The 25,883-nt window shown below is 42.7% G+C and overlaps 1 protein-coding gene across 1 annotated transcript in view; it reads left to right on the forward strand.

The window, feature by feature from the left end:
- The window catches only part of NALCN (sodium leak channel, non-selective), a 582,786-nt gene that overhangs the window by 169,459 nt on the left and 387,444 nt on the right, over positions 1 to 25,883 (forward strand). Inside the window, 2 exon segments of the mRNA XM_040336161.1 lie at positions 24,070 to 24,212; positions 24,305 to 24,409. Coding sequence (XP_040192095.1) covers positions 24,070 to 24,212; positions 24,305 to 24,409 — 248 coding nt within the window.

Below are 25,883 nucleotides of genomic sequence, written 5' to 3' on the forward strand. Positions count from 1 at the left end.
GGCCTGCGGGAGCTAATCGGCGCACAGCAGACTCTATATATGCCGGGAACCCGCCGATGCTTCGGTACAGATGGAGAATGGCTATCTGCCTATGTAAAGAAGACAGATCCCCATTCTGTCAGTACAGAATGCATGGATCCTGTGCCATTGCAAAGCAGGGGCAACGATCCATGCCTTCCCCTAGTGCAAGCACCTCCCCCACAGTAGTAAAACACCAGCTAGGCACACAGTTAACCCTTTGATCGCCCCTGATGTTAAACCCTTTCCAGCCAGTGTCATTAGTACAGTGAAATTGCTCCGATTGTCCGATTTGTTTGCTCATTATAAGTTGCTGATCGCTGCCATTACTAGTATTTTTTTTTTATAAAAATGTATATATTTTTAAAATCCCATAGTTTGTAGGTGCTATAACTTTTGCGCAAACCAATCAATATACCCTTATTGGATTTTTTTTAACCAAAAATATGTAGCAGAATACATATTGGCCTAAATTGATGAAGAAATTTGATTTTTTTAAATTTTTGTATTGGATGTGTTTTATACCTGAAAGTAAAAAATATTTTTTTTTCACAATTGGCGGCGTTTTTTTATTTTAGCGCAAAAAAATTAAAACCACACAGGTGATAAAATACCACCAAAAGGAAGCTCAGTTTGTGGGGAAAAAAAAAAACATACATTTTATTTGGGTACATCTGTGCACGACAGCGAAATTGTCAGTTAAAAAAACGCAGTGCCGTATCACAAAAAATGGCCTGGTCATGAAGGGGGGTAACACAACAGAAAACACAACATTTAAGCATTATTCCCACTGGCACTCTCAAACCTGCATTTATATGTATCTAGAGAACATTTCTAAACACAAATAAATGCATGTAATGGTTTTCAATGATGCCATTTACACTGTACATTTACCTGCATTGGAGTGCGGTCAGTTTAGCGGTTTTTAGAGAACAGAATTCTGTGCGTCCAGGATACTCTAAATATGGCTAATTGCATGTAAATGCATATGAGCATGACTAAAGATAGCTAAACCTACTTTAAAGCAGGAACATCTAAACACAGGAAAAAGTAATCTAGGAAGGACGAAAGTGTTTATATTTCCCAAACGACTTTTTCTGTGTTTAGAAAAGCTAAACACAGGAGTGATTAATGAATGAGGCCTTTGATGTATCATATTTTAAACCCTTCTATCTTAACATCATTGCTTTGAAGATCATGCTGTGAGAAGCATACAAGTGGTTGAATTAACCCCGGGGAGAATGGGGCAGCTGGACATACAACAGCATATATATTACTGCATCTCATGGGTTTGTTCATCCATATTACAAAAGCAAACTTTGAGATAGCTGATTTGGCTTGGTCTCTGTGTTGTATGCTGTTTATTATATCCACTTAGCACTGGCTTCTCTTTTCAACTTCCCCATCATTTAAGAGGGCCTTCTATTCAGGTTTGAGTTTCCTTATATTCTGATAAAGTAATATGGTGACTGTAACTCTGTACTAGTAATTTACACTGGCCAAATACTCCACTTTAACTCCTAATGTTTCTAACCCTCAGCTAACAAAACTTTCCCACATACTGATGGACTTCTTTCTCATGTGTGCCTGGTGAGTGAAAATCCTCACAGCCAGCTGGTTTCATTATGATAATGTTTTTCTTTTGTGCATCACATAGTTACCAGAGCTGAGGGCCCAAAATACATCCCTGGGAATTGCAGACCAGTTAGCCTAACATCAATAGTATGTAAGATCTTGGAGGGGATGATAAGGGACTATATACAAGATTTTAGTAATGAGAATGGTATCATTAGCAGTAATCAGCATGGATTCATGAAGAATCGTTCTTGCCAAACCAATCTATTAACCTTCTATGAGGAGGTGAGTTGCCATCTAAATAAAGGAAGCCCCATAGATGTGGTGTATCTGTATTTTGCAAAAGCATTAGACACGGTTCCCCATAAACGTTGACTGTACAAAATAACGTCCATTGGCACGGACCATAGGGTGAGTACATGGATTGAAAACTGGCTACAAAAGCGAGTTCAGAGGGTGGTGATAAATGGGGAGTACTCGGAATGGTTAGGGGTGGGTAGTGGGGACCCCAGGGTTCTGTGCTGGGACCAATCCTATTTAATTTGTTCATAAATGACCTAGGTTAAACAGTTCAATCTCTGTATTTGTGGACGATACTAAGTTAGCAGGGCAATAACTTTTCCGCAGGATGTGGAAACCTTGCAAAAAGATCTGAACAAATTATTGGGATGGGCAACTACATGGCAAGTGAGGTTTAAGGGTTTTTAAATTTGGTGTTATCGCTCTCACACTCTCATACTGGTCACTGGAAGTTCAACTATGTCACCTAATGGCAAGGAACTCTCTGTGGATCAGAAAAAAAGAATTGTTGCTCTACATAAAAGTGGCCTAGGATATAAGAAGATTGCCAAGACCCTGGAACTAAGCTAGAGCACGGTGGCTAAGGTTATACAGCGGTTTAACAGGATAGGTTCCACACAGAACAGGCCTTGCCATGGTCAACCAAAGATGTTGAGTGCACGTTCTCTGCATCATATCCAGAGGTTGTCTTTGGCAAATAGATGTATGAGTGCTGCCAGAATTGCTGCAGGGGTTGAAGGGGTGGGGGGTCATCCTGTCAGTGCTCAGACCATATACTCCACATTGCATCAAATTGGTCTGCATGGCTGTCATCCCAGAAGAAAGCCTCTTCTAATGATGATGCACAGGAAAGCCCGCAAACAGTTTGTTGAAGACAAGCAGACTATGAACATGGATTTCTGGAACCATGTTCTGTGGCCTGATGAGACCAAAATAAATGTATTCGGTTCCGATGGTGTCAAGCGCGTGTGGCGGCAACCAGGTGAGGAGTACAAAAACAAGTGTCCTTCCTACAGTCAATCATGGTGGTGGAAGTGTCATGGTCTGGGGTTGCATGAGTGCTGCCGGCACTGGGGAGCTACAGTTCATTAAGGGAACCATGAATGCCAACATGTACTGTGACATACTGAAGCAGAGCATGATCCCCTCCCTTTAGAGACTGGGCCGCAGAGCAGTATTTTAACATAACGACCCCAAACACACCTCCAAGACGACCACTGACTTGCTAAAGAAGCTGAGGGTAAAGGTGATGGACTGGCCAAGCATGTCTCCAGATCTAAACCCTATTGAGCATCTGTGGGGCATCCTCAAATGGAAGGTCAGGAGAGCAAGGTCTCTAACATCCACCAGCTCTGTGATGTCGTCATGGAGGAGTGGAAGAGGACTCCAGTGGCAACCTGTGAAGCTCTGGGGAACTCCATGCCCAAGAGGATTAAGGCAGTGCTGGAAAAAAATGGTGGCCACACAAAATATTGACACTTTGGGCCCAATTTGGATATTTTCATTTAGGGGTGTACTCACTTTTGTTGCCAGCAGTTCAGACATTAATGGCTGTGTAGTGAGTTATTTTGAGGGGACGGCAAATTTACACTGTTATCCTAGCCGTATACTCACTACTTTACATTGTAGCAAAGTGCAATTTCTTCAGTGTTGTCACATAAAGATATAATATAATATTTACAAAAATGTGAGGGGTGTGAGATGTGAGATACTGTATATTTCAACCACCTGCCTTGAAAAGCTCCTTGGCTATCTGTTTTATATACAACCTACAACAAGGGAAAATATGACACATTTTTTACCAGTCAGGATCCTTTTTCACTTAGTATGAATAGGCCAAGCCATGCCAATGAAATTAATGAGTTATTTGTTTTTTTCATGAATTTCTTGAATTGACAAATGGACATGTCGACCACATACAGTATGTTGCCTCCTTGGTCTTAGTAATTTACCTAATCTGGACACATTTCACACTGCAATATTGTTGTGTGTGTGTGTATACACACACACACTGTATACAGTATATACTCACAGGACACTTTATTAGGTAAACCCATTCAATTGCCTGGTAACACAAATTGCAATTCAGCCAATCACATGGCAGCAACTTAATGCGTTTAGGCATCTAGATATGGTAAAGATGACTTGCTGAAGTTTAAATCGAGCCTCAGAATGGAGAAGAAAGGGGATTTAAATTACTTTGAATGTGGCATGGTTGTTGATGCCAGGCAAGCTGGTCTAAGTATTTCAAAAACTGCTGATCTACTGGGATTTTCACACACAGCCATCTCTAGGGTTTACAGAGAATGGTCCAAAAAAGAGAAAATATTCAGTGAGCGGCAGGTGTGTGGATGAAAATGCCTTGTTGATGTCATAGGTCAGAAGAATGGACAGACTAGTTCAAGAGTATAGGCAACAGTAACTCAAATAACCACTTGTTACAACCAAGGTATGCAGAATACCATCTCTGAACACACAACACATCGAACCTTGAAGCATATGGGCTACAGCAGCAGAATACTACACCAGGTGCTACTTCTGTCAGCTCAGAACTGGAAATCGAGGCTACAATTCACACAGGCTCACCAAAATGGGACAGAAGAAGATTCCAAAACTTTGAATTCAGCTTCGACACTCAGATGGTAGGATCAGAATTTGTCATAAACAACATGAAATCGATCCATCCTGCCTTGTATCATTGGTTCTGGATGGTGGTGATGGTGTAACGGTGTGGGGTATATTTTCATTGGCACACTTTGGGCCCCTTAGTAACAATTAAGCATTGTTTAAACACCACAACCTAACTGAGTGTTGTTGCTAATCATGTTCATCTCCTTATGACAAAGGTATGCCTGAGGGAGGGAGTTGCTCAAAACCTCTCATAACAAGTGGGTGATTGATTGTTAGGACCACCTTATATCCTAGTAACCCATCACTGGCGTGTTAATTTGAATGGTTGGGCAGCTCCTACTCCCTGTGTAGACCTGCCGTGCCTCCCGCCCTCTTCCCTGCTGTGAGATTAACAGCAGTGCAGGCACTCAGTTGAGTACTTACAGAAGAGGAAACCACCCTGACATACTTCTTGTAGCCTCTCATGGGGCTCCCTACTGACCCCGGGTCCTCAGGCAGTCCACCTTTGGATTTCCACTTGTTATATCCATGATGGATAGATCTAACTTTTCTTTCTCAGTGTTTTTATTCAACTGTATACTTTTACTATATTTCACTTTACTGTATACTAACTAGTTGTATATTTACCACTTTTATATAGTCATTTTGCAGGTAATGCAGATGACTAAATTGTAATTTTTCTGAATATATTGGCAATTGGCGAGTGTAAATTATCTGAGGGCAATTGTGGAGCAAGGGCGGACTGGTCCAACAGTTTCCTGCCCCTGGGCCACTCTGATGCCCTGGAGAAAAAAGGCGGCACCGCTTCTGCCAGAAGCAATAAGCCAGGAAACTGTCAGGAGAAGAGCTGGCCGGATCACACAGAAAGAGGATCTCCCGCTGTGACACAGCTTGGATTTGAAACGCCATCCATTGTCAAACAAAGTCCTGCCTCCTGGACCAGCTCCCATGATAGACAGCACACTGGTCCAATGCCGATCCAGGAGGTGGGACTTTGTTTGACAGCGGAGAGTACCAGTGGTTTCTGCTCTAGCAAATGTACATTTTAATGCTGCACTTCTGATAAATGAACCATGAATCTTTAGTTACATTTTAGCTTGGTGCCTTATTTGTGCACAAAATAGACAAGCAAGCATTATGGCATCATCTATTTACAAAAGTTTCTATGTTTTCATGAAAGCTGACATTTATTAGTCAAACATGGCTCCCTAACATGGGAGTAATTTTATACAATTTGTATAAAAGTTTTTTACATTTAAAATGTTACATGTCATGCCTGAAACTGTTTCTACTGCTGTTTCTCCAGCATCTTGTAATACTTTTTTTTAAGAACACTAGCAAGCTTATGTAATGACGCATTTCACATAAAATATAAGCTTTAATTTCTCTGAGTACCTTGAAAATTGGATACATCTGGTTCCCTATACCATTAAAATTATCTAATTGCAAGTTCATTTCAAAAGGTGATCGTAGACATGTTGCACAATTACACTATGTGATTTCTACAGCACATTCAAGTGTTCATGATTGCTTGGTTTTCCCTCATGCCGAGCACCTTATAAGTACCAGGAATTATATGCTGTGCAATACTGTTAGCTGATTGGAGCGATTACTCTGGAACCCAATCACAAGCAAATCATTCTTGTGATTTTCTTTAAACAGTAAACAATTTGTTTCCTTAACATTATTCCTTGTGTTTTTGAACAGACAACAGTATGGCATGGGGAATTAATGTATTACCAGCTTTAATGTATGTTAAATGTTCTAGTCTTATTTGTCCTTACTTTTTTTGTGATTATAAAGGCTTAAATTTCAGTTGACATTTACAAAAAAAAAAAAACTCACCTATATACACACTGTATGTAGAAGTATCTAATACAGTACTTGCATATTCATGTTTCTCTATTTGAAAACATGGCAACTTACCCATGTTAAAAAAATCCAGTAATACATTTGATATGTGGCTGAGTAAAGGTAAAGCCAACCAAATCGCATAATTCCGTTTTTGGAAGCCCCAGTTTCCCAGATCTGCCCACCAGCTGTGGCAATCCCAGGGAGGTTTCACTTTTTTTGTTGAATATTTTCCATTTATTTTACATGATGGAAACTGCAACAAGAAGGGTGGAAACAGAAAAAGTGAGACACTGACTGAAACAGAACCAAGAACTATGGTAGAGAGAATCCATCCAATGTTAAATGCTCCACATGCCACTCCAGGTGAGATTACTCCATAGTTATGTCTCAGATGCTGGTCTGGCTTGTCTTCACTGAAGCAGTCATTCAATAAACAGGTACACTGAACACTGTGATGCAAAGTGACATCCTTTCTTTAAAAAAAAAAAAAAAAGCTAGTAAGAGCAAGTTCTGTTCTGACGTGTTTTGCAGTTGGCACAGGGCTTTCACAAAGAAATGCATGTTAGTGTGCAGTAGATGGTATAGTGGAGCCCATCCCACTTCATCACTAGCCAAGAAGATATTCAGAGGGCTAGACTACAACTTTTAATTAGGGTAACAGTCATCTTGCATGAACCTAGAAGTGTCTGGTCATTAACTCAGGAGTGGTGAGTATAGTAAAGAATATTGCAAAATATAATGAAAACATACAGCACATCGATAGTTTGTTGCAAAGTACTTATGCAGTCTCTCTAGTAAACTAAGACATTTTTGAGCTTTAGGCAATTATTTATTAAGTCCATAGATAGATGTCTAAGGTGAAACACATCAATCTAATGTTTAATGCCATCAAAGTAAATAGGAAAACGTTAATGCCTGTAACAAATAAAATGTGTTCTTTATAGCACTTTATATAATTCCACTTAGCTCTGTAAATTTTTAAGATAAAGTTTTATGAAACAAAAAAAAAAAGATGAAGTTAATTGCTTTAGGGAGGAAATGTTGTGCCCTATAGAAATCAAACCATCCTTATCCTTGTAGCAGTGCAGGTGTACTTTCTGGCTCTGGAGAGAGAAGGACACGCCCGTTAGCTGTCACCAGGCCAAGGAGTAAGCAAGGCATATTATTCTCTTATATACAGTACTTATTCTTATTATACTTATATATATATATATATAATATGTAGCACCCCCTTACTTTTAGTATGGACACTACGCTAAAGTTAGTGGGGAATGGGAGAGTTATTTTGCTCCCATTCGCAATTTGCTAAATTGGGACTTCTGAGGGGTTCTGGCAGAGCAAGTTTTCCCCAGCAGCCAATCAGAGGAGTTTTCCCTCGCGGGGCATGCTGGGGGAGAGTATATCTGTGACAGATGTCATGTGCTAAAAAATCTTTACGGGGTCCCGGTATGCATTGCTGTCATCCGGTGACCTATGCTAAAACTTACTGGGAGGATTCGCTCCAATCATCCATCTAGCTCGCTTAAAGTAATAGGCCTGTGGCAGAGGCCCTAGAGCCAGGCCTGTGAGAGAGACCTGTTCCTCCCAGCAAATCTAAAGTGACACCTCGGCTGCCAGGCTTATGATAGGGGTCTGTCCGGGGGCACTTCACCCACTCTGGCTAGAGTGGCGACGAACCGCAATCTGATACTACTGAGAGCAGGACTGCTCGGTTCATATCCAGGCCTGACATTGCAAGGTTTCTCTCTTTTCCTTCATCAACTTTTCTTTCCCATTTGATGTTGATGTTGGCCATGGTGGCCTGGAAATAAAGCATTGGAAAACCTTTATTCACTGTCTGGACCTTTGCTCACTGCTCTGTTTCTCCAACTGCACCCCTAGACTGCATCAAGGTAACTTAAAACGCCGATCCCAACAACAAATCAGCGGCTCCTTCGGGGGTAGCGCTATATATATATATATATATATATATATATATATATATATATATATATATATATATATATATATATATATATATATATATATATATATATATATATGTGTGTGTAGTGCCTGTGTACTTTTCGTACAGGTGCTATATTAAAGTTAGTGGGGGAATGAGAGAGTTATGTTGCTCTCATTCACTGATTTGTTAAATTTGCCGCCAAATCTGGATTTTCCTGTGGGTCAGTCTGTGCACCAGAGATGCAGTCTCATCTCTGGGCGGCAGGTGGCGCCAATGGGGTCCAGGCGGAGCCGCTTCTTCCCAGCAGCCAATTGGGAGTTTTCCCTCGCAGGGCATGCTGGGGAGGGGTATTTCTGTGGTGGAGGCCGTTGTTTGGGGTTCTTCGCGGGTTCCTGGTTCCAGGTGCGGCACCCACCTTTAGGGTGTGCGCACATCACGGGCCCCACCACTATGGCCTACCAGGCTGGGGTCGCGTGCTACGTCGAGTTCCTGACTCTGGGCTCTCATAGCCTGACTCTGGGCTCTCATAGCCTGACTCTGGGCTCTCATAGCCCGGAGCAACTGATGCTGCCAGGGGACCCCAGTGACTTACTGGGTTCCCGTTCTTATTGAGAAGGTCCCAAGCTGGGTGCTGTTCAGTGGGGGATCGGTCTGAGGAGAACCCGGATGCAGGTGATCACACAGGGCTTGAACGAACCACCGGGGATCTGGGTTATTGGACACTGACAGGTTGCATTTGGACTGTCAGTCGGTGACCCCAAAAGACATACTGGGAGGATTTGCCCTACCATTTAACTTTCAAGTACTAGGCCTGTGGCAGAGGTCTCATCTCAACATCCTAACTCAATTAGAGCCAAGTCTGTGGCAGAGACTTGTTCCTTCCCAGAAGTTCTAAGTGGCGCCCTGGCTGCCAGACTTGTGAGAGAAGTCTGTCCAGGGGCACTTTACCCACTCCGGCGGGGGTGGCGACGAGACGAATACAATTACAGAAGGCAGGACTGCTTTCTCTATCCATAGCCTGATTCTGCAAAGTTATTCTTCCTTCACCAAACTATCCTGTCTACCTCAAGTTGACATGTTGGTCGTGTTTGACCAGAAAATAAAGCAATTGAAAACGTCAACCAACGGTCTGGACATTCTGTTACTGCTCTCATCACTACCATCACCCCCTAGACACAACGTAGAGGTAACTTAAATACGCCGATCCCAAATCTAATCAGCGGCTCCTACGGGGGTAGCGCTACATATATATATATAATATTCTTATTATACTCTTATAAAATTCCCTAGAAAAAAAAAGCAGTAGATCATTGTTCATCTGGAGGAGGGCAATTACATTTTTTAAAGAACTGTCTGGAGTTCCACTTTAAAAATATGCCGCATTTGTTTTAGTGTCATCTATCTTATTACTACTAGTCTTATTTACCACTAGGCACTTAAATCCCCTTTCTAAGCAGGCCAATTTTCAGCTTTCTGTGCGCTCATACTTTTAATGACAATTACTCATGCCGCGTACACACAATCGGTTAAACCGATGAGAATGGTCTGATGGACCGTTTTCATCGGTCAAAAACGATCGTGTGTGGGCGCCATCGGTTATTTAACCATAAGCCAACTTGTTTTAAATTTAATCGATGGATTCCTAACCGATAGGACAAAACCGATCGTTAGTAGGCACGACCATCGGTTAAAAATCCACGCATGTTAAGACTAAATTAGGGGACGGGAGTGCTCGTTCTGGTAAAACTAGCGTTCGTTTTGGAGATGGTACATTCTACATTTTTCAAATTATTGCCTCGTTTATTGCAGCGCATTTTTTTCTTCGTTCTATTGCTAGAATAAAGACGTTGTTTTGCTGATGGTATTTTGACAGAGTTCTTCCATACTTCTTTTTTTTTTGGCTTGTGATCTCATGAATAATCCTTTTTTTTTTTTTAAAAAGCCAGATCTCCAAAATATTTTTTTGTACTTTTTTTTATCAAGTTATCACACCAAATGTTGTCCCCCCCCCCCCAAGGAGGTTGTATCCTTTGTTAATTACACATTGTATTTCTGAAATGTTTTATGGCTATTCACCAGAAAAACACAATAGACAAGTATTTAATTTAAATTAAATCTCCATTTATTCTGGTTTAAACAATTAAACCTGAAGGGCAACAATTGAGCCCTCAGCCAAATCTATGTAGACTTTGGAGCCCAAAGGCTCATTTCACCATGATAAACATCAAAATCAATAACCTCTGATTGGGGTCACAATGTGCTCCCCAAATCCCAGAAATCTGAAACAGCAGCAGATGTCATACATAACTCCAAGCTGTGGTACTACAACAACCTCCGTTTTCTGGCAGATCAGCGTGAAGTCACGGATTCACTTTCTGGTCTTCTTTGCAGCCTTCCTTTCACGGCTCCCTCCACGGCCCCTTGCAGGTGGTGAGAATGTGGCAGCAGGAGGAGGAGGAGACTGGGCCTGGGCACCTGCTGACTGTCACTCGGCCCAGCCTCATCCTGTCTGCCACTCACCCCTTCCTCCTCCTGGCTGTCTCATTCCGGAGCCTCCTCCTCTTGGCTGATCTCTTCCTGTGTCTAAAAAAGGGACATGGTTTTTTTTTTGGCTTCATCAAGCACACATATTTTAAAGCTCATGACTGTTGCATTTTTTTGTTTGTTTGTTTTTTTCGTAAATTTAACAGACTCTCATTCTGACCCCTGCAGTTGGCATCCCTGTCACTATATTTTCTGCCTACGACTCTTGTTTGGGTTTTCAAGCTTTCATTTTGGTTCAAAAAACATCTCGTTAAACCAAAAATTATTTGAGGCCAAGAAATACTACTGTAAACTACTATACCTGACTGAAGATGTTCAGATCTGGCTCCCCAATCTCAGCCAGCTCCGCAGCACCCTCTGCAGGGGTGGGGGGAACAGTGGAAGGAACACTGGAGGGAACGGTGGAGGGAACGGTGGAAGGAAGACTGGAAAGTGATTTTCTGGCCTCAATCTGATCGTCCAGAAAACTGAGGTGTTTATAGTACCACAGCTTGGGCTCCTGTACTTCATCTGCTGTTGCTTCTGACCTTCGAGAAGCACGGACCTGTATCAAACGCTTCTTGTAAGCATTCCTCATGTTATTGATTTTTTTGCTTATCATGGTGGAAGTTAGCTCTGGTATCCAGGTCTGCATATAAGTGACCAATTGGTCAATTCTTGCTCTTCGAACATTCTTGTTGGAATAGGATGGATTTTTGATTTCCCACAGGTTTTTAAAAGTGCAATATTTGTCGATGAATCGCATTATATTCTCGGGCTAAAATATCCTCTGCCAGGGCCCGTTGTCGCTCATCCATTTTTTGCAGCTGGTCAGCAAGGTAGGTGCTGTAGCCCTCAGGATGGAAGCTGCCTCACTAATGACCTGCAGACACTCTTCCTCCAGCTGGGACATGCGCCTCTGTCTTTTTTTTGTTTGTTTTCAAAGAAATATGGTCTGGCATAGCAATGGCCCCCCTACCAGTGAAGTACTCCACGTATATATCACGGGCATCTCGAACAGTTCGGGGGGCCAATCCAGTATGGCCAGTGCCCAGGCCAGTCAGGTTCTCAGATGATTGTCTGGCCTCAGGCCCAATGTTTGAAAGGTAGGTCGCTGAATGCCTGTGCAAATACTTATGAAAAATGCAGCAGGAAAAATGACAGTGTTCAGTTTATAGTCCGCCATGTGGATGGCTGTCTGGAACAGGCGGAATCGTCTGGCCATTATCCCAAAGGCATTCTCGACAACCCTCTGGGCTCTGGCCAGCCGGTAATTAAAAACCCTCCTCTCCGGGGTTAGAGTCCTCTGGGGAAACGACCTCATGAGGTGTGGTCTAAGCCCGAAAGCTTCATCCGTGACAAAAAACACAAAAGGAAGTCCCTCCACATTGTCTTCATCCCGTGGCAGGGCCAGGCCACCAGTCTGGAGACGGTGGGCAAACTCCATCTGCGCAAAGACTCCACCGTCGGACATCCGGCCGTTCTTCCCCACGTCCACATACAAAAACTCATACTGTGCCAACACCATCAACACAATACTATGAAAACCTTTGTAGTTGAAATAGTATGACCCTGAACGGGGTGGCGGCACTATGCGGACGTGTTTCTCATCTATTACGCCTCCACAGTTAGAGAAGTCCTACCGCTGGGCCAATTGGGAAGCCACAGTCTGCCATTCATGTGGCGTGGAAGGAAACTGTGGAGTCAAACAAAAAAAAATTAGTCTTTTGGCACATAAACATTGCAATCACAATACAAAAGACATCCTTGTCCAACATCAGTATAACATTTATTAGTGGAGTGCTAATTTCATGCCAGAACTAAAATAGGCCCAATTATTAGACTCCTCACCCCTCTGATGGGCAATTAAACATTTTAAGGGGGGGTTCTAGCTGAGTTTGGGCCCAGAAAAATAAACCCTCTAGCACTCTGCCAAAATTGAATGAGAAAAAATACATTGGGACACATTTTAAGGGGGGGGGGGCAGGACTACAATAGAGCAGACAAAAAAAAGTTGAAAACAGACTAGGCTAGGTGTGTTTGGGCCTAGGATAGCATGCTGGACAGGTTAGTGAAGGGAAATATGCATGTAGGCCAAAAAAGGAGCATTCAAATCTTACAACATGCATGGGGACAAAGGGGACATTCACAGCATATTACAATCATTGTAATTAGGGAATGATGCAAGAAATACAAGACATTAGCATACATTTAAGACATATATATATTGTGATGTGAAAGGAAACAGCTTACCTTTAATATAGACCTTCTGTATCACTTGTATGATGAAAGAACACTTAAAACAGAAAGCAATTAAGTACAGCAAGGCCTGTAAAGAACAAACTGAAAAACAGAAATTGAGCGGACAGGAACGCACTGCAAAACAGATATGACCTGACTGCAAGCACTAAAAAACAGATACAAACCCACAAGCACAAACTGAACCCGAGAAAACGATCTGCAAAGCACGAAGACTGAAAAGCACGAATCGTCTCGAACCAAACTTTTACTAACACGTGGTAACATGGAATCAGCAAGAGCAGCCCCAAGGGTGGCGCCATTGTATATGACCTTCCCCTTTATAGTGCCGTCGTACGTGGTTTGACACGATCGTTTTTTTAACTGATGGTGTGTAGGCGTGACGGACCATCAGTCAGCTTCATCGGTTAACCAATGAAAACGGTCCATCGTTCCGTTTACATCGGATGGACTGATCGTGTGTATGCGGCATAAGTCATGCAACACTGTACTCATATGAATTTTTTGTCATTTTTTTCATACAAATAGAGCTTTCTTTTGGTGGTATTTAATCACCACTGGGTTTTTTTTTTGTGCTATAAATAAAAAAAGACTGAATTTTCTTTTAATAAATGCATTTTTCTTTGTTTCTGTATTAAAATTTTGCAATTTTTCTTCATAAATTTTGGCCAACATTTATACTGCTATATATCTTTGGTAAAAATAGCCGAAATCAGTGTATATTATTAGTTCTTTTTTAAGTTATATAGCCAGATTCAGGTAGAGTTACGCCGGCGTATCAGTAGATACGCCGTCGTAACTCTGAATCTGCACCGTCGTATATTTAAGCGTATTCTCAAAATGAGATACGCTTAAATGTTGCTAAGATTTGACCGCCTGCGCTGTCGTATCTTAGCTGACTATTTACGCTGGCCGCTATGGGCGAGTACGCTGATTTACGCCTAGAATGCGGAAATCAGCGAGATACGCCTATTCACGAACGTACGCTTGCCCGTTGCAGTAAAGATACGCCGTTTACGTAAGGCGTTTTCAGGCGTAAAGATAAACCACCAAAAAGATGGCGCAGCCAATGTTAAGTATGGACGTCGGAACCACGTTGAATTTTAAATTTTTTACGTCGTTTGCGTAAGTCGTCCATGAATGGGGCTGGCCGTAATTTACGTTCACGTCGAAAACCAATGAGTCTTTGCGGCGTAATTTGGAGCATGCGCCGTACGTTCAAATCGTCAATTACGTGGGGTCATGCCTTATTAACATATAACACGCCCACCTCTTCCCAATTTGAATTAGGCGCACTTACGCTGGCACATTTACGCTACGCCGCAGTAACTTAGGACGCAAGTGCTTTGTGAATACAGCACTTGCCTCTCTAACTTACGGCGGCGTAGCGTATATGAGATACGCTACGCCTGCCTAACGTTAGGCACGTCTACATGAATCTGGCTAATAGAGTCTACAAGCTATGGTGCCAATCACTGAAAATTGATCACACCTGATCACATCTGATGGCCTATTTCATTTCGTGAGACACTAACAAGCCAGGAAAGTACAAATACCCACCAAATTGCCCCTTTTTGAAAAGTAGACATTCCAAGGCATTTAGTAAGAGGCACTGTGAGCTAGATTCACGTAGCTCTTACGTTGGCGTATCTATAGATACGCCTGAATTCTAGCTTCCTCCGACGTAAGTGTTAATACGCCGTCGTATCTAGGGTGCATATTTACGCTGGCCGCTAGGGGCGCTTCCGTAGATTTACGCGTAGAATATGTAAATGACCTAGATACGCCGATTCACGAACGTACTTGCGCCCGCTACGCCGTTTACGTAAGGCTTACGTCCGGCGTAACGTTACCCCTGCTATATGAGGCGCAGCCAATGTTAAAGTATGGACGTTGGAACAGCCGTCGAATTTTACGTTGTTTACGTAAGTGGTACGTAATTGGGGATGTGCGTAGGTTACGTTCACGTCGAAAGCATTGAGCCGACGTATCTTAGGAAGTATATGCGACGTGACTCTGAGCATGTGCAGATCGTTGGTGAAAAAATTTACATGGGGTCACGGCTACTTTGTATACAGCACGCGCACTACCTTCCACATTTGAATTAGGCGGGCTTACGCCTGCCTATTTACCCTATGCCGGCGCAATGTACGGTGCCAGATCTTTGTGAATAATGGTCTGGGCGCCCTATTTTACGTCGGCGTAGTGCATATGAGATGCGCTACGCCGGTCAAACTATATGCTGAGCTACGTGAATCTAGGTCACTGAGTTTTTTCACGTTACATTTTTCCCCACAATTCTTTACAAAATGAAGATTTATTTATTTATTTATTTTCACAAAATTGGCATATTAACAGGTTATTTCTCTCACATAGTATTTGCATACTTACAACTACACCTCAAAACACATTCTGCTGCTACTCATGAGTATGGCAATACCACATGTGTGAGACTTTTACAGAGTCTGGCCACATACAGAGGCTCAACATGTAGGGAGCACCTATAGTTGTTCTAGGGACACAAATTAAACACATAGGCCCAGATTCACGTAGAGCGGCGCATCTTTAGAGCGGCGTAGCGCATCTCATATGCGCTACGCCGACGTAACATAGAGAGGCAAGAACAGTATTCACAAAGCACTTGCTCCCTTTGTTGCGCCAGCGTAACGTAAATTGGCCGCCGTAAGCCCGCCTAATTCAAAGTAGGAAGGTAGTGGGTGTGTTCTATTAAAATGAAGCGTGGCCCCATGTAAATGAAGGGCCGAACGAACGGCGCATGCGCGCGCATGCTCAGAATCACGTCGCATATACTCCCTAAGATATGACGGCTCAATGGCTACGATGTGAACGTAACCTACGCCCAGCCTCATTCACGTACTACTTACGTAAACAACTTAATACACGACGGCTGTTCCGTCGTCCATACCTTCGCATGGCTTGCGCCTCCTATATGGTGGAATAACTTTACGCCGGACGTACGCCTTACGTAAACGGCGTAGATTACAGCGGCGGGCGCAAGTGCATTTGTGAATCGGCGTATCTCGGTCATTTGCATATTCGACGCGTAAATCAATGGAAGCGCCCCTTGCAGCCAGCGTAAATATGCGCCCAGGCTCCGACGGCGTAGGAAACTTACGTCGGTCGGATGAAGCCACAATTCAGGCGTATCTAGCTTTAAGAATCAGGCGCATAGATACGATGGCACATCAGTGCACTTACGCGGCATATATAAAGATACGTCGGCGTAAGTGCTTTAAGAATCCGGGCCATAATTTCCTGACAACCTATAACACTTTTGAAGACCCTGGAGCGCCAGGACAATGGAAACGCCCACAAAATTACTCAATTTTGGAAAGAAAACCCCCAATGTATATTCTATGAGGCATAATGAGTGTTTTGAACATGTAATTTTTTCCACACGTTTTTGGGAAACGTGGAAAGAAAATGAAAACGTGTTTTCCTACGGATTTTTTACACATTTTTACGGCACTGGTGGACCCTGATGAGGATCCACTGATAGGGTGACCCTGATGAACACTTGCTGATGAGCACTAATGGGCACTTTAGTGGCACTTATGGGGCACTGTAGAGCACAGATGTGGCACTAATTACCACAAATGTGATTTGCCACTACTGGGTACGGATGTGACACTGCTGGGGTACAGATGTGCACTGTTGAGGAACTGTAGAGCACTGCTGTGGCACAGATGTGCACTGATGGGGCACTGCTGGGGCAAAGATGTGGCACTGCTGGGGCACAGATGTGGTATTGCTGGGGCACAGATGTGCATTGATGGGGCACATATGTGCACTGCTGGGCACTTGGAATAAAAAAACGTGCTGCCTTACACTGCAGCTTCTACTTCCTCTCCTCACACAATCGGTGTGAGGAGTGGAGAGAACCAGACATGATGCCAGTTTATTGACAGTGATCGCTCTGTCATTGGACGAAGCGATCACATGGTAAAGTGCCGCTGGGGTTGAACCTGGCGAGCATGGACACTCCTGTTGGGAGTGCGATTCTGGGAGGGTGTCATTGTACGCCCTCCCAGAATTATCCTACCACACTGTAGCCATCATTCAGCTATGGCCCAGTTGGTAAGTGGTTAATAGGGTGAGAAGCAATGGATCAACAATCATCAATTATCTTCCAATGCTCTTTGGTCATCGTCTTCGTTCTTGGCCATGCCTTACTAAATTAGCCTATTTGACCTGAAATGTGTTTAATCAATGAAAATATTGATGGACAAAACACCAAGGAGACTTCCCCATCAGGAAAACTAAGATTCTAAAAGGTGCCAGGGGTGCCAAATTTTTATTTAGAGATGTTGTGTATATTTAGTATAGATTTTATAGAAATTTGGAGAAAGTTGATAAATGTGAAATGTGAAACATATATTTGAATATGAGAAAAGAGAAAATTTAATAAAGAGATTTATAAAAAAGAGATAGCGTTGTGGAGTTGAACTGTCAAATATTCCATATTGTAGACATCATGAAGACATTTGTAAAGATCAGTTTGAGTAGGCAGTAATTTATGTTTACATTTAATGCTATCAAACATCCGGCTACAGTAAGAATATGGCTGATCAATTTGGCAGCTGTTTTAGCTGTGTTTAGCAAGGGAAGCCCTAAAAGTTAATGAACTAGATCCAGAGGAATTGAAGAGCCAAAAAGAGGTTCTAAAAAAAACAGTTGGGATGAGCCCGATGTTCGAGTCGAACATAAGTTCGACTCGAACATCGGGTGTTCGACAATTCGAAAGCCGCGAAAACACCCTTTAAAAGTCTATGGGAGAAATCAAAAGTGTTAATTTTAAAGGCTTATAGGCTTATATGCATGGTATTGTCATAAAAAGTGTTTGGGGACCTGAGTCCTGCCCCGGGGACATGTATCAATGCAAAAAAAAGTTTTAAAAACTGACGTTTTTTCAGGAGCAGTGGTTTTAATAATGCTTAAAGTGAAACAATAAAAGTGAAATATTCCTTAACCACTTTCCGCCCGCCAATGACAAATTGATGTTGGCAAAGTGGTTGTAATATCCTAAGTGGACGTCATATGACGTCCTCAGAATATTGAGCCACTGCGTGCCCCCGGGGGCACGCATCACGGCGATCGTTGTTGCAGGGTGTCAGTCTGACACCCCGCAACACGGATCAAGGTAAAGAGCCTCTCACGTCGACTCTTTACCACATAATCAGCCGCGTCCAATCACGACTGATCACGATGTAAACAGGAAAAGCTGGTAATCGGCTTTTCCTCACTCACGTCTGTCAGACGCGAGTAGAGGAGAGCCGATCAGGTGCTCCTGTGACAGGGGGGGTTTGTGCTGATCGATTATCAGCACAGCCCCCCCCGAGGATGCCCACTGGACCACCAGGGATGCAAAAAAAAAAACACAGGTATGCCACCCTAGACCACCAGGGATGACACAAGAAACGGATGCCAATCAGTGCTGCAATGGATGCCAATCAGTGCCCACAATGGGCATCACTGATTGGCAGGCATTGTTTGGCACTGATTGGCATCCATTAGTACAACACATACGATAGTGCCCATCTATGCCCATCCATGCCGCCTATCAGTGCCCATCCATGCCGCCTATCAGTGCCCATCTGTGCCACCCATCAGTGCCGCATATTAGTGCCCATCAATGCCACCTCATCGGTGCCCATCAGTGCCGCCTTATCAGTGCTTGTCAGTGCAGTACCATCAGTGCCCATGAGTGAAGGAGAAAACTTACTTATTTACAATGTTTTATAACCAAAACAAAAAAAACTTTTTCTTCCAAAATTTTCGGTCATTTTTAATTTTTTTTGCAGAAAATAAATATCCCAGAGGTGATCAAATACCACCAAAAGAAAGCTCTATTTGTGGGTACAAAATGATAAGAATTTAGTTTGGGTACAGTGTAGCATGACCGCGCAATTGTCATTCAAAGTGCAACAGCGCTGAAAGCTAAAAATTGGTCTGGGCGGGAAGGTGTATAAGTGCCCTGTATGGAAGTGGTTACATTTTTTTACCTGGGGATGTCTATAGTCTGTAAAGGTGCGCATTTTTCCCGTGTTTAGAACAGTCCCTGTACAAAATGAAATTTCTAAAGGAAAAAAAAGTCATTTAAAACTACTCGCTGCTATAATGAATTGTTGGGTCCCGGCAATACAGATAAAAGTCATTGAAAGAAACGACATGGGTTTCCCCCAGTCCATTACCGAGCCCTTTGGGTTTGGTATGAATATTAAGGGGAACCCCGAACCAAAATAAAAAAAAAATTCCATGCCCTTCAGGTCTGATATGGATAGTAAGTGGAACCCTGCGCCAATTGTTTTAAATAAAATGGCGTAGGGGTCCCCCTCAAAATCCATATGGACTTTAAGGGGGACCCTGCACCAAAAAAAAAACAGCATGGTGTTCCCCCCAAAAATCTATACAGACACTAATACAAGCACACAACCTGGCAGGCCGCAGGAAAAGAGGGGGGCGAGAGAGCTTCCCCCCCTCCTGAACCATACCAGGCCACATGCCCTCAACATGGGGAGGATGCTTTGGGGCCCAAAGCACCATGTCACCATTTTGATGGGGACAAGGGCCTCATCCCCACAACCCTTGCCCAGTGGTTGTGGGGGTATGTGAGCGGGGGGCTTATCTAAATCTGGAAGCCCCCTTTAACAAAAGGGACCCCCAGATCCCGGCCTCTCCCTATGTGAATTGGTAACAGGGTTTCCCGTGGCATCAGAGGGGGCAGGGTCACCCGTATGTCACTGGGTAATCTTGCGGCATTTCCCTGTTGCGTCAGAGGGAGCGGGGTCACCCACACATGTAACGCCCTCAGCTATTTAAGAGCTGTCACGGCAGGTGTAGTGTCATTCACTGGGAACCTCTCAAGGAGGCAGATCGTGTCAGTGGTTTATTTTTTTTCTCCGTATCCTCCGCTTGAGAATGGATGTACATTGCTGGAATTATTATTATTATTGTTTTTTAAATAAAGGACTTGTCCCAAGCTGTCTCCTGTGTTTTTTACCATTTTTGAATTTTTTTGGTGAAATGGTAGGGGTACAATGTACCCCGTTACCAATTCACATGGGGGGCTGGGATCTGGGGGTCCCCTTTGTTAAAGGGGTCTTCCAGATTTTGATAAGCCCCCCTCCCGCATACCCCCACAAGGCAAGGGTTGTGAGGATGAGGCCCTTGTCCCTATCAACATGGGGACATGATGCTTTGGACCCCAAAGCATCCTCCCCATGTTGAGGGCATGTGGCCTGGTACGGTTTAGGAGGAGGGCGCTCTCTCATCCCCCCTCTTCTCCTGAGACCTGCCAGTTTGCATGCTCGGATAAGGGTCTGGTATGGATTTTTGGGAAAAAAAACCACGCCATTTTTTTTTATTTTGGTGCAGGGTTTCCCTTAAAATCCATACCAGACCTGAAGGGTCTGGTATGGATTTTGAGGGGGATTCCTATGCCATTTTTTTTATTTGGCGCAGTGTTCCCCTTAATATCCATACCAGACCTGAAGGGCCTGGTATAGAATTTGGGGGGGACCCCACGCTTTTTTTTTTATGAATGTATTTTCTCTGAATTGCCGGGAGCCGACAATTCATTATAGACGCAAGTGATTTTAAATTACTTTTTGTCCGTCAATGTCATTTTGTGCAGGGACAGTTCTAACCACGGGAAACATGCGCTAATTTACAGGCATATTATAAACCCCCCTTAGGTTTTATTTAAAAAAAAAATGCATTGATACATGTCCCCTCGGGCAGGACTCAGGTCCCCAAACACTTTTTATGACAAAAACTAGCATAGCTTTACATTTTTATTATTGCATTGCGCCCTCTGCTGCGCCGGTTCATATGCTCAATTAATGATTTATTCGGCGCACTAATTATGCCATGAACCGGCGCAGTGCATTGTTTATAGTAAATCAGCCCCATAGTGTTATTGAGTTCCTTGATAACTGGATAGTAATGAACATTGTAAAGTTCAGGTATCCTAGATGTTAAATTAATCCTTAGATATTTAAGTTTATCTATTTTCCAGAGCAGCCTTGTAAGTGTCAGTAGAATGTCATCAGCAAAAAGAGATAATTTAAATAAAAATCTTAGACTTCGATGCCCAAGATGTCAGTGTAGAGTTTAAAAGTGGTGAAAGAGGACACCCTTGCCTTATTCTATTGCGAATTTGGAACGAAGAGGACATTACAAAAGGTAGTTTAATGAAGGTCACCAGAGTAGAGTAGAGATGTTGAATTGCAGAGAGAATAGAAGCCCGCAAGCCAATATGCTGGAGGATAGTAAATGTAAAAAAAAAAACTGTGGTGATCAAACACTTTTTTGGCATCTAAACTTAAAATTAGGGTTTCTTCTTTTGGTTTACTATATCTAGTAAATCTGTGGTACTCTGAGTATTGTCTCCCACATAATGTGCAAAGAAAAACCCTATCTGGTCGAGGTGGATTGATTAAAGCCGTAACGCTCCTAGACGTAGTAAGTATTTTGGTAAAGATTTTTAAATCTTAGTACAGAACATGTGCTCCTTTCCAGATTAAAATGTGTTTAAACCTTTTAAAAAAAAGATGGGTAAGACCATCAGGACTCAGGCCTTTTTAGAGGGGAGTTGTTTTATCACGTGGTCTATTTCCTCTACTGAGATAGGTGTGTTTATTGAATTTAAATCAGAGCCAGTTAATTTAGGAAGTGCACATTGTGATAAATAGTCCTGAATGTGAGATTAGGGTTAGCGTTATTGTAAGGTGGTTCCCACAAATTGTCTACACCTTGGCTATCTTTATTAATGTGAATAGCCAAAGAAGTATGGTCCACTTGTAACTTGTGAGCTAACATGGTATGAGTTTTATTGCCCTTCTCAAAGAATTTTTGGCAAAGATTAAGCATGGATTTTTCCACAGCTGCCAAATCAAGCTTCTGAAATTGGGCTGTAATATGGGTAATGCACACGACTTCAAGGTCGTTTCCTCCCATTTCTCTTTGTGTGTAGCACGTCATAGATCAAGTAGGCAATCACCCTGAATTGTTGTATTTACCTGTTGTCACGAATGACTTCTTTTGTTTACTGTTCATTTGATTCCTGTTGCATGGCGGCTGCGTCCGCGACTTTACATTTCCTTACTTCTTGTCGATGCATTATATTCTCTGTATTGTGTCACCATTCTTTGCAATAAAATGTTGAAACAAAAAAATATGGGTAATGCAATGAAGATTGTTTAGAGAGGGATTTTGTGCAATAGTAGTTTCTAAATGTTCTCACCCTGCCAAGTGTGTCTTAATTACTTGTGCATCAGTTGTCTGTATATGAAGCAGTTTGCAGAGTTATGCTGGCCATACACTATACGAAAAATCGTTCAAACTAATGTTCAAAAAAATTATCCTATCAAAAGGGAACAATTATGCAGACCCCTGGAGGATAACTGGTGTTTTTATAAACAGCGCTAGAAAAATTAACATTAAAGCGGAGTTCCACTCAAAAGTGGAACTTCCGCTCATTTGTCCCCTCTCCCCTTCCAGTATCACAATTGGCACCTTTTGGAGGGGACAGGATACCTTTTTTTGACAGGTATTCTTTCTCACTTCTGGAAGTCCGGGGTGCGGCCCGTGACATCAGCATGGGGCTCCCTCCTTCTCCCCCGGCAAATAGGAGAGAGGAGCAGGCCTCACTGGGTTCACAGTGTTAAAGGAGTGGGGGGTCAGCCTATCAGTGCTGAGACCATACATCGCACACTGCATCAAATTGGTCTGCATGGCAGTCATCCCAGAAGGAAGTCTCTTCTAAAGATGATGCACAAGAAAGCCTGCTAACAGTTTGCTAAAGACACACAGACTAAGGACATGGATTACTGGAACCATGTCCTGTGGTCTGATGAGACGTATTTGGTTCAGATGGTGTCAAGCGTGTGGCGGCAACCAGGTGAGAAGTACAAAGACAAGTGTGTGACAATTGTGTCTTGCCCACAGTCAAGTGTGGTGGTAGGAGTGTCATGATCTGGGACTGCATGAGTGCTGAGGGAACCATGAATGCCAACATGTACTGTGACATACTGAAGCAGAGCATTATCCCCTCCTTTCAGACACTGGGTCACAGGGCAGTATTCACACATAACAACCCTAAACACACGTCCAAGTTGACCACTGCTTTGTTGAGGGTAAAGGTGATAGACTGCCCAAGCATGTCTCTAGACCTAAACCCTATTGAGCATCTGTGGGGCATCCTCAAACGGATGGTGGAGGAGCACAAAGGTCTTTAACATCCACAAGGTCTGTGATTTTGTCATGCAAAAGTGGAAGAGGACTCCAGTGGCTACTTGTGAAGCTCTGGTGAACTCCATGCCCAAGAGGGTTAAGGCAGTGCTGGAAAATAATGGTGGCCACACAAAATATTGACACTTTGGGCTCAATTTGGACATTTTCACTTGGGGGTGTACTTACTTTTGTTGCCAGCGGTTTAGACATTAATGGCTGTGTGTTGAGTTATTTTGAGGAGACAGGAAATTGACACTGTTATACAAGCTCTACACTCACTACTTTACATTGTAGCAAAATGTAATTTCTTTAGTGTCGTCACATTAAAAGATATAATAAAACATTTACAAAAATGGGGTGGTGTACTCATTTTTGTGAGATACTGTACATTTATTTCTAAGTAATGTTTATAATTATATACATGGAAGAATAATCTGATAGTATGTGTTTTTCTTTACAAGGTGGTCAACTTTTTTTTTTTTTATGTTACAAAACCAGTATTTCAAGATGTTTATTGCTACTGACTTACTTTTTTTTTCAGTATATTGTCTTCCACTTCATATGTAGGAACAATGCATTCAATCCATTATCCTGCTCCTGATTCATACTGCATGGTGAAGTTTCTTTGAAAGGGTTATATATCAGTGCATTGTATCCTAGGTTACCACATCTACATATTTTGTTAAAGACCTGTTTATCTCTTACAGGAACCAGCATATTTACGGTGTATGAAGCTGCATCTCAGGAAGGATGGGTTTTCCTTATGTACAGAGCAATTGACAGTTTCCCCAGATGGCGTTCCTATTTCTATTTCATTACCCTCATTTTCTTCCTTGCTTGGCTTGTTAAGGTATTGTATAATAGGTTTTTTGCAATGTGCTCATCCTTTCTTTTAGCATTAAATAATAGCTTATGTTAACATTGCCAACTCTTATTTTGTAGAATGTCTTTATTGCTGTGATTATTGAGACTTTTGCTGAAATTCGAGTGCAGTTTCAACAGATGTGGGGCTCACGAAGTAGCACAACGTCAACTGCCACTACCACGGTAATTATACTTGTTCAGTCTCCATGGGACAAATTTCACTTTTAAGCCTTTATTGCTGTTCCTATTTCTTAATCGTACAGAACAGGACACAGGCATATTTACAGAAGATGCTACTACTTTCAGGTGATAAGGCACTGGGAAACAGAACTGTTAGGACCCCCCTCCCACTGACCATTATACTCAATATTTCAGCCCGCTTTTTTGGCAGTTCTCTCTCCAAAGCTCAGAGACCTCATATCTGTACTGGTGGATGAGGTTTGTTTCTGTTTAAAATTGAGCCTCTGGGTAACATCCAACTAAAAGTTTCAAGTATGGGCTTTAAAAAGGCTCCTAAGTCACGCTCAGGACCCTTCCTATGCACTCTGTAGTAGATGAGACTTTATACCGTGACTGGTCGCATCCTGGAAAGGTTCTTTTATTTACAGCAGTATCCCATAGAAGAGGGTTTTATGAAAAAATGGGCAGTACCTTCTGTGTGTCCTGCAATTCTTTGCCTCAACAGGTACCTTATAGTTCCCACTGAGGAATTCCCGGTTTTTAAAGATGGAGTGGAAAAGAAACTTAAATCACTTGTTGAAACCTCTTTTGTGCTGGTAAGCCCTGCCATGTGGAAAGAGAATGCTTTTGCATACTAAAAGAAAGCTAAAGCTCCTGTGAGCAAAGCTTTCTCTGGGCTTAGAAAGAGTCTCCTTTGTCCCTCCCAGACTTCTTCCGCCAAATCCAAGCCAGCACCCCCTTTTGCCGCAAGCCCTGGACTGGCAGACCTGCAAAGCAAGCTTCCTGTCAGTAAAAGGGTCCCTCCACTACAAATGGTGGGGACATCCGTTGGCTTTCTCAGAGTCCTGAATTCAAGACATTCCAGACTTCTGGGTCAGTGATGTCATTTCCAAAGGGTGCAGACAGGTGTTTTACTCCTCCCTGATTCAGGCCTTCTGTCTTTTTTCTCTGCAAAGGTTTGATAATCTGCATGCAGCTCTGCAGAAAATGCTCAACTCATGTATTATTGTTCTTGTTTCTTCAAGGGAGGGGTTTCAAGGGTTTAACCTGTTTATGGTTCCAAAAGCCAAAGGTGACATTCTCCTATCCTGGACTTGAATGCTTAAACGTCTTCCTTCATAGTCATAGGTTTTCAATGGAATCAGCCAGTCAGTCATTGCATCCCTGCAGCAGGAAGATCTACTGGCATCAGTGGACATCAAGGATGCCTCTTTTGCACATTCCTATTTTCCCGTACACCAGCGATTTTTACATTTTGTTGTGGGCAACTGTCATTTTCAATTTAGTGACTCTTCCTATTCAAATGAAAGTCTTGTCCCCTGTTCCAGCTATTATTCACTCTCAGGGTGTCCACACTGTAGGCTGCCTGGATGACCTGCTGTTGAAGGATTGCTCTATTCAGGCTTTGATGCCTACATACAACAAACTGTGCACACTTTGCATAAGTTTGGGTGGATTCTCAATCCTAAGAAGTCCG

This window comes from Rana temporaria, chromosome 2, assembly GCF_905171775.1.
Source record: "Rana temporaria chromosome 2, aRanTem1.1, whole genome shotgun sequence".
Classification (NCBI taxonomy): Eukaryota; Metazoa; Chordata; class Amphibia; order Anura; family Ranidae; genus Rana; species Rana temporaria.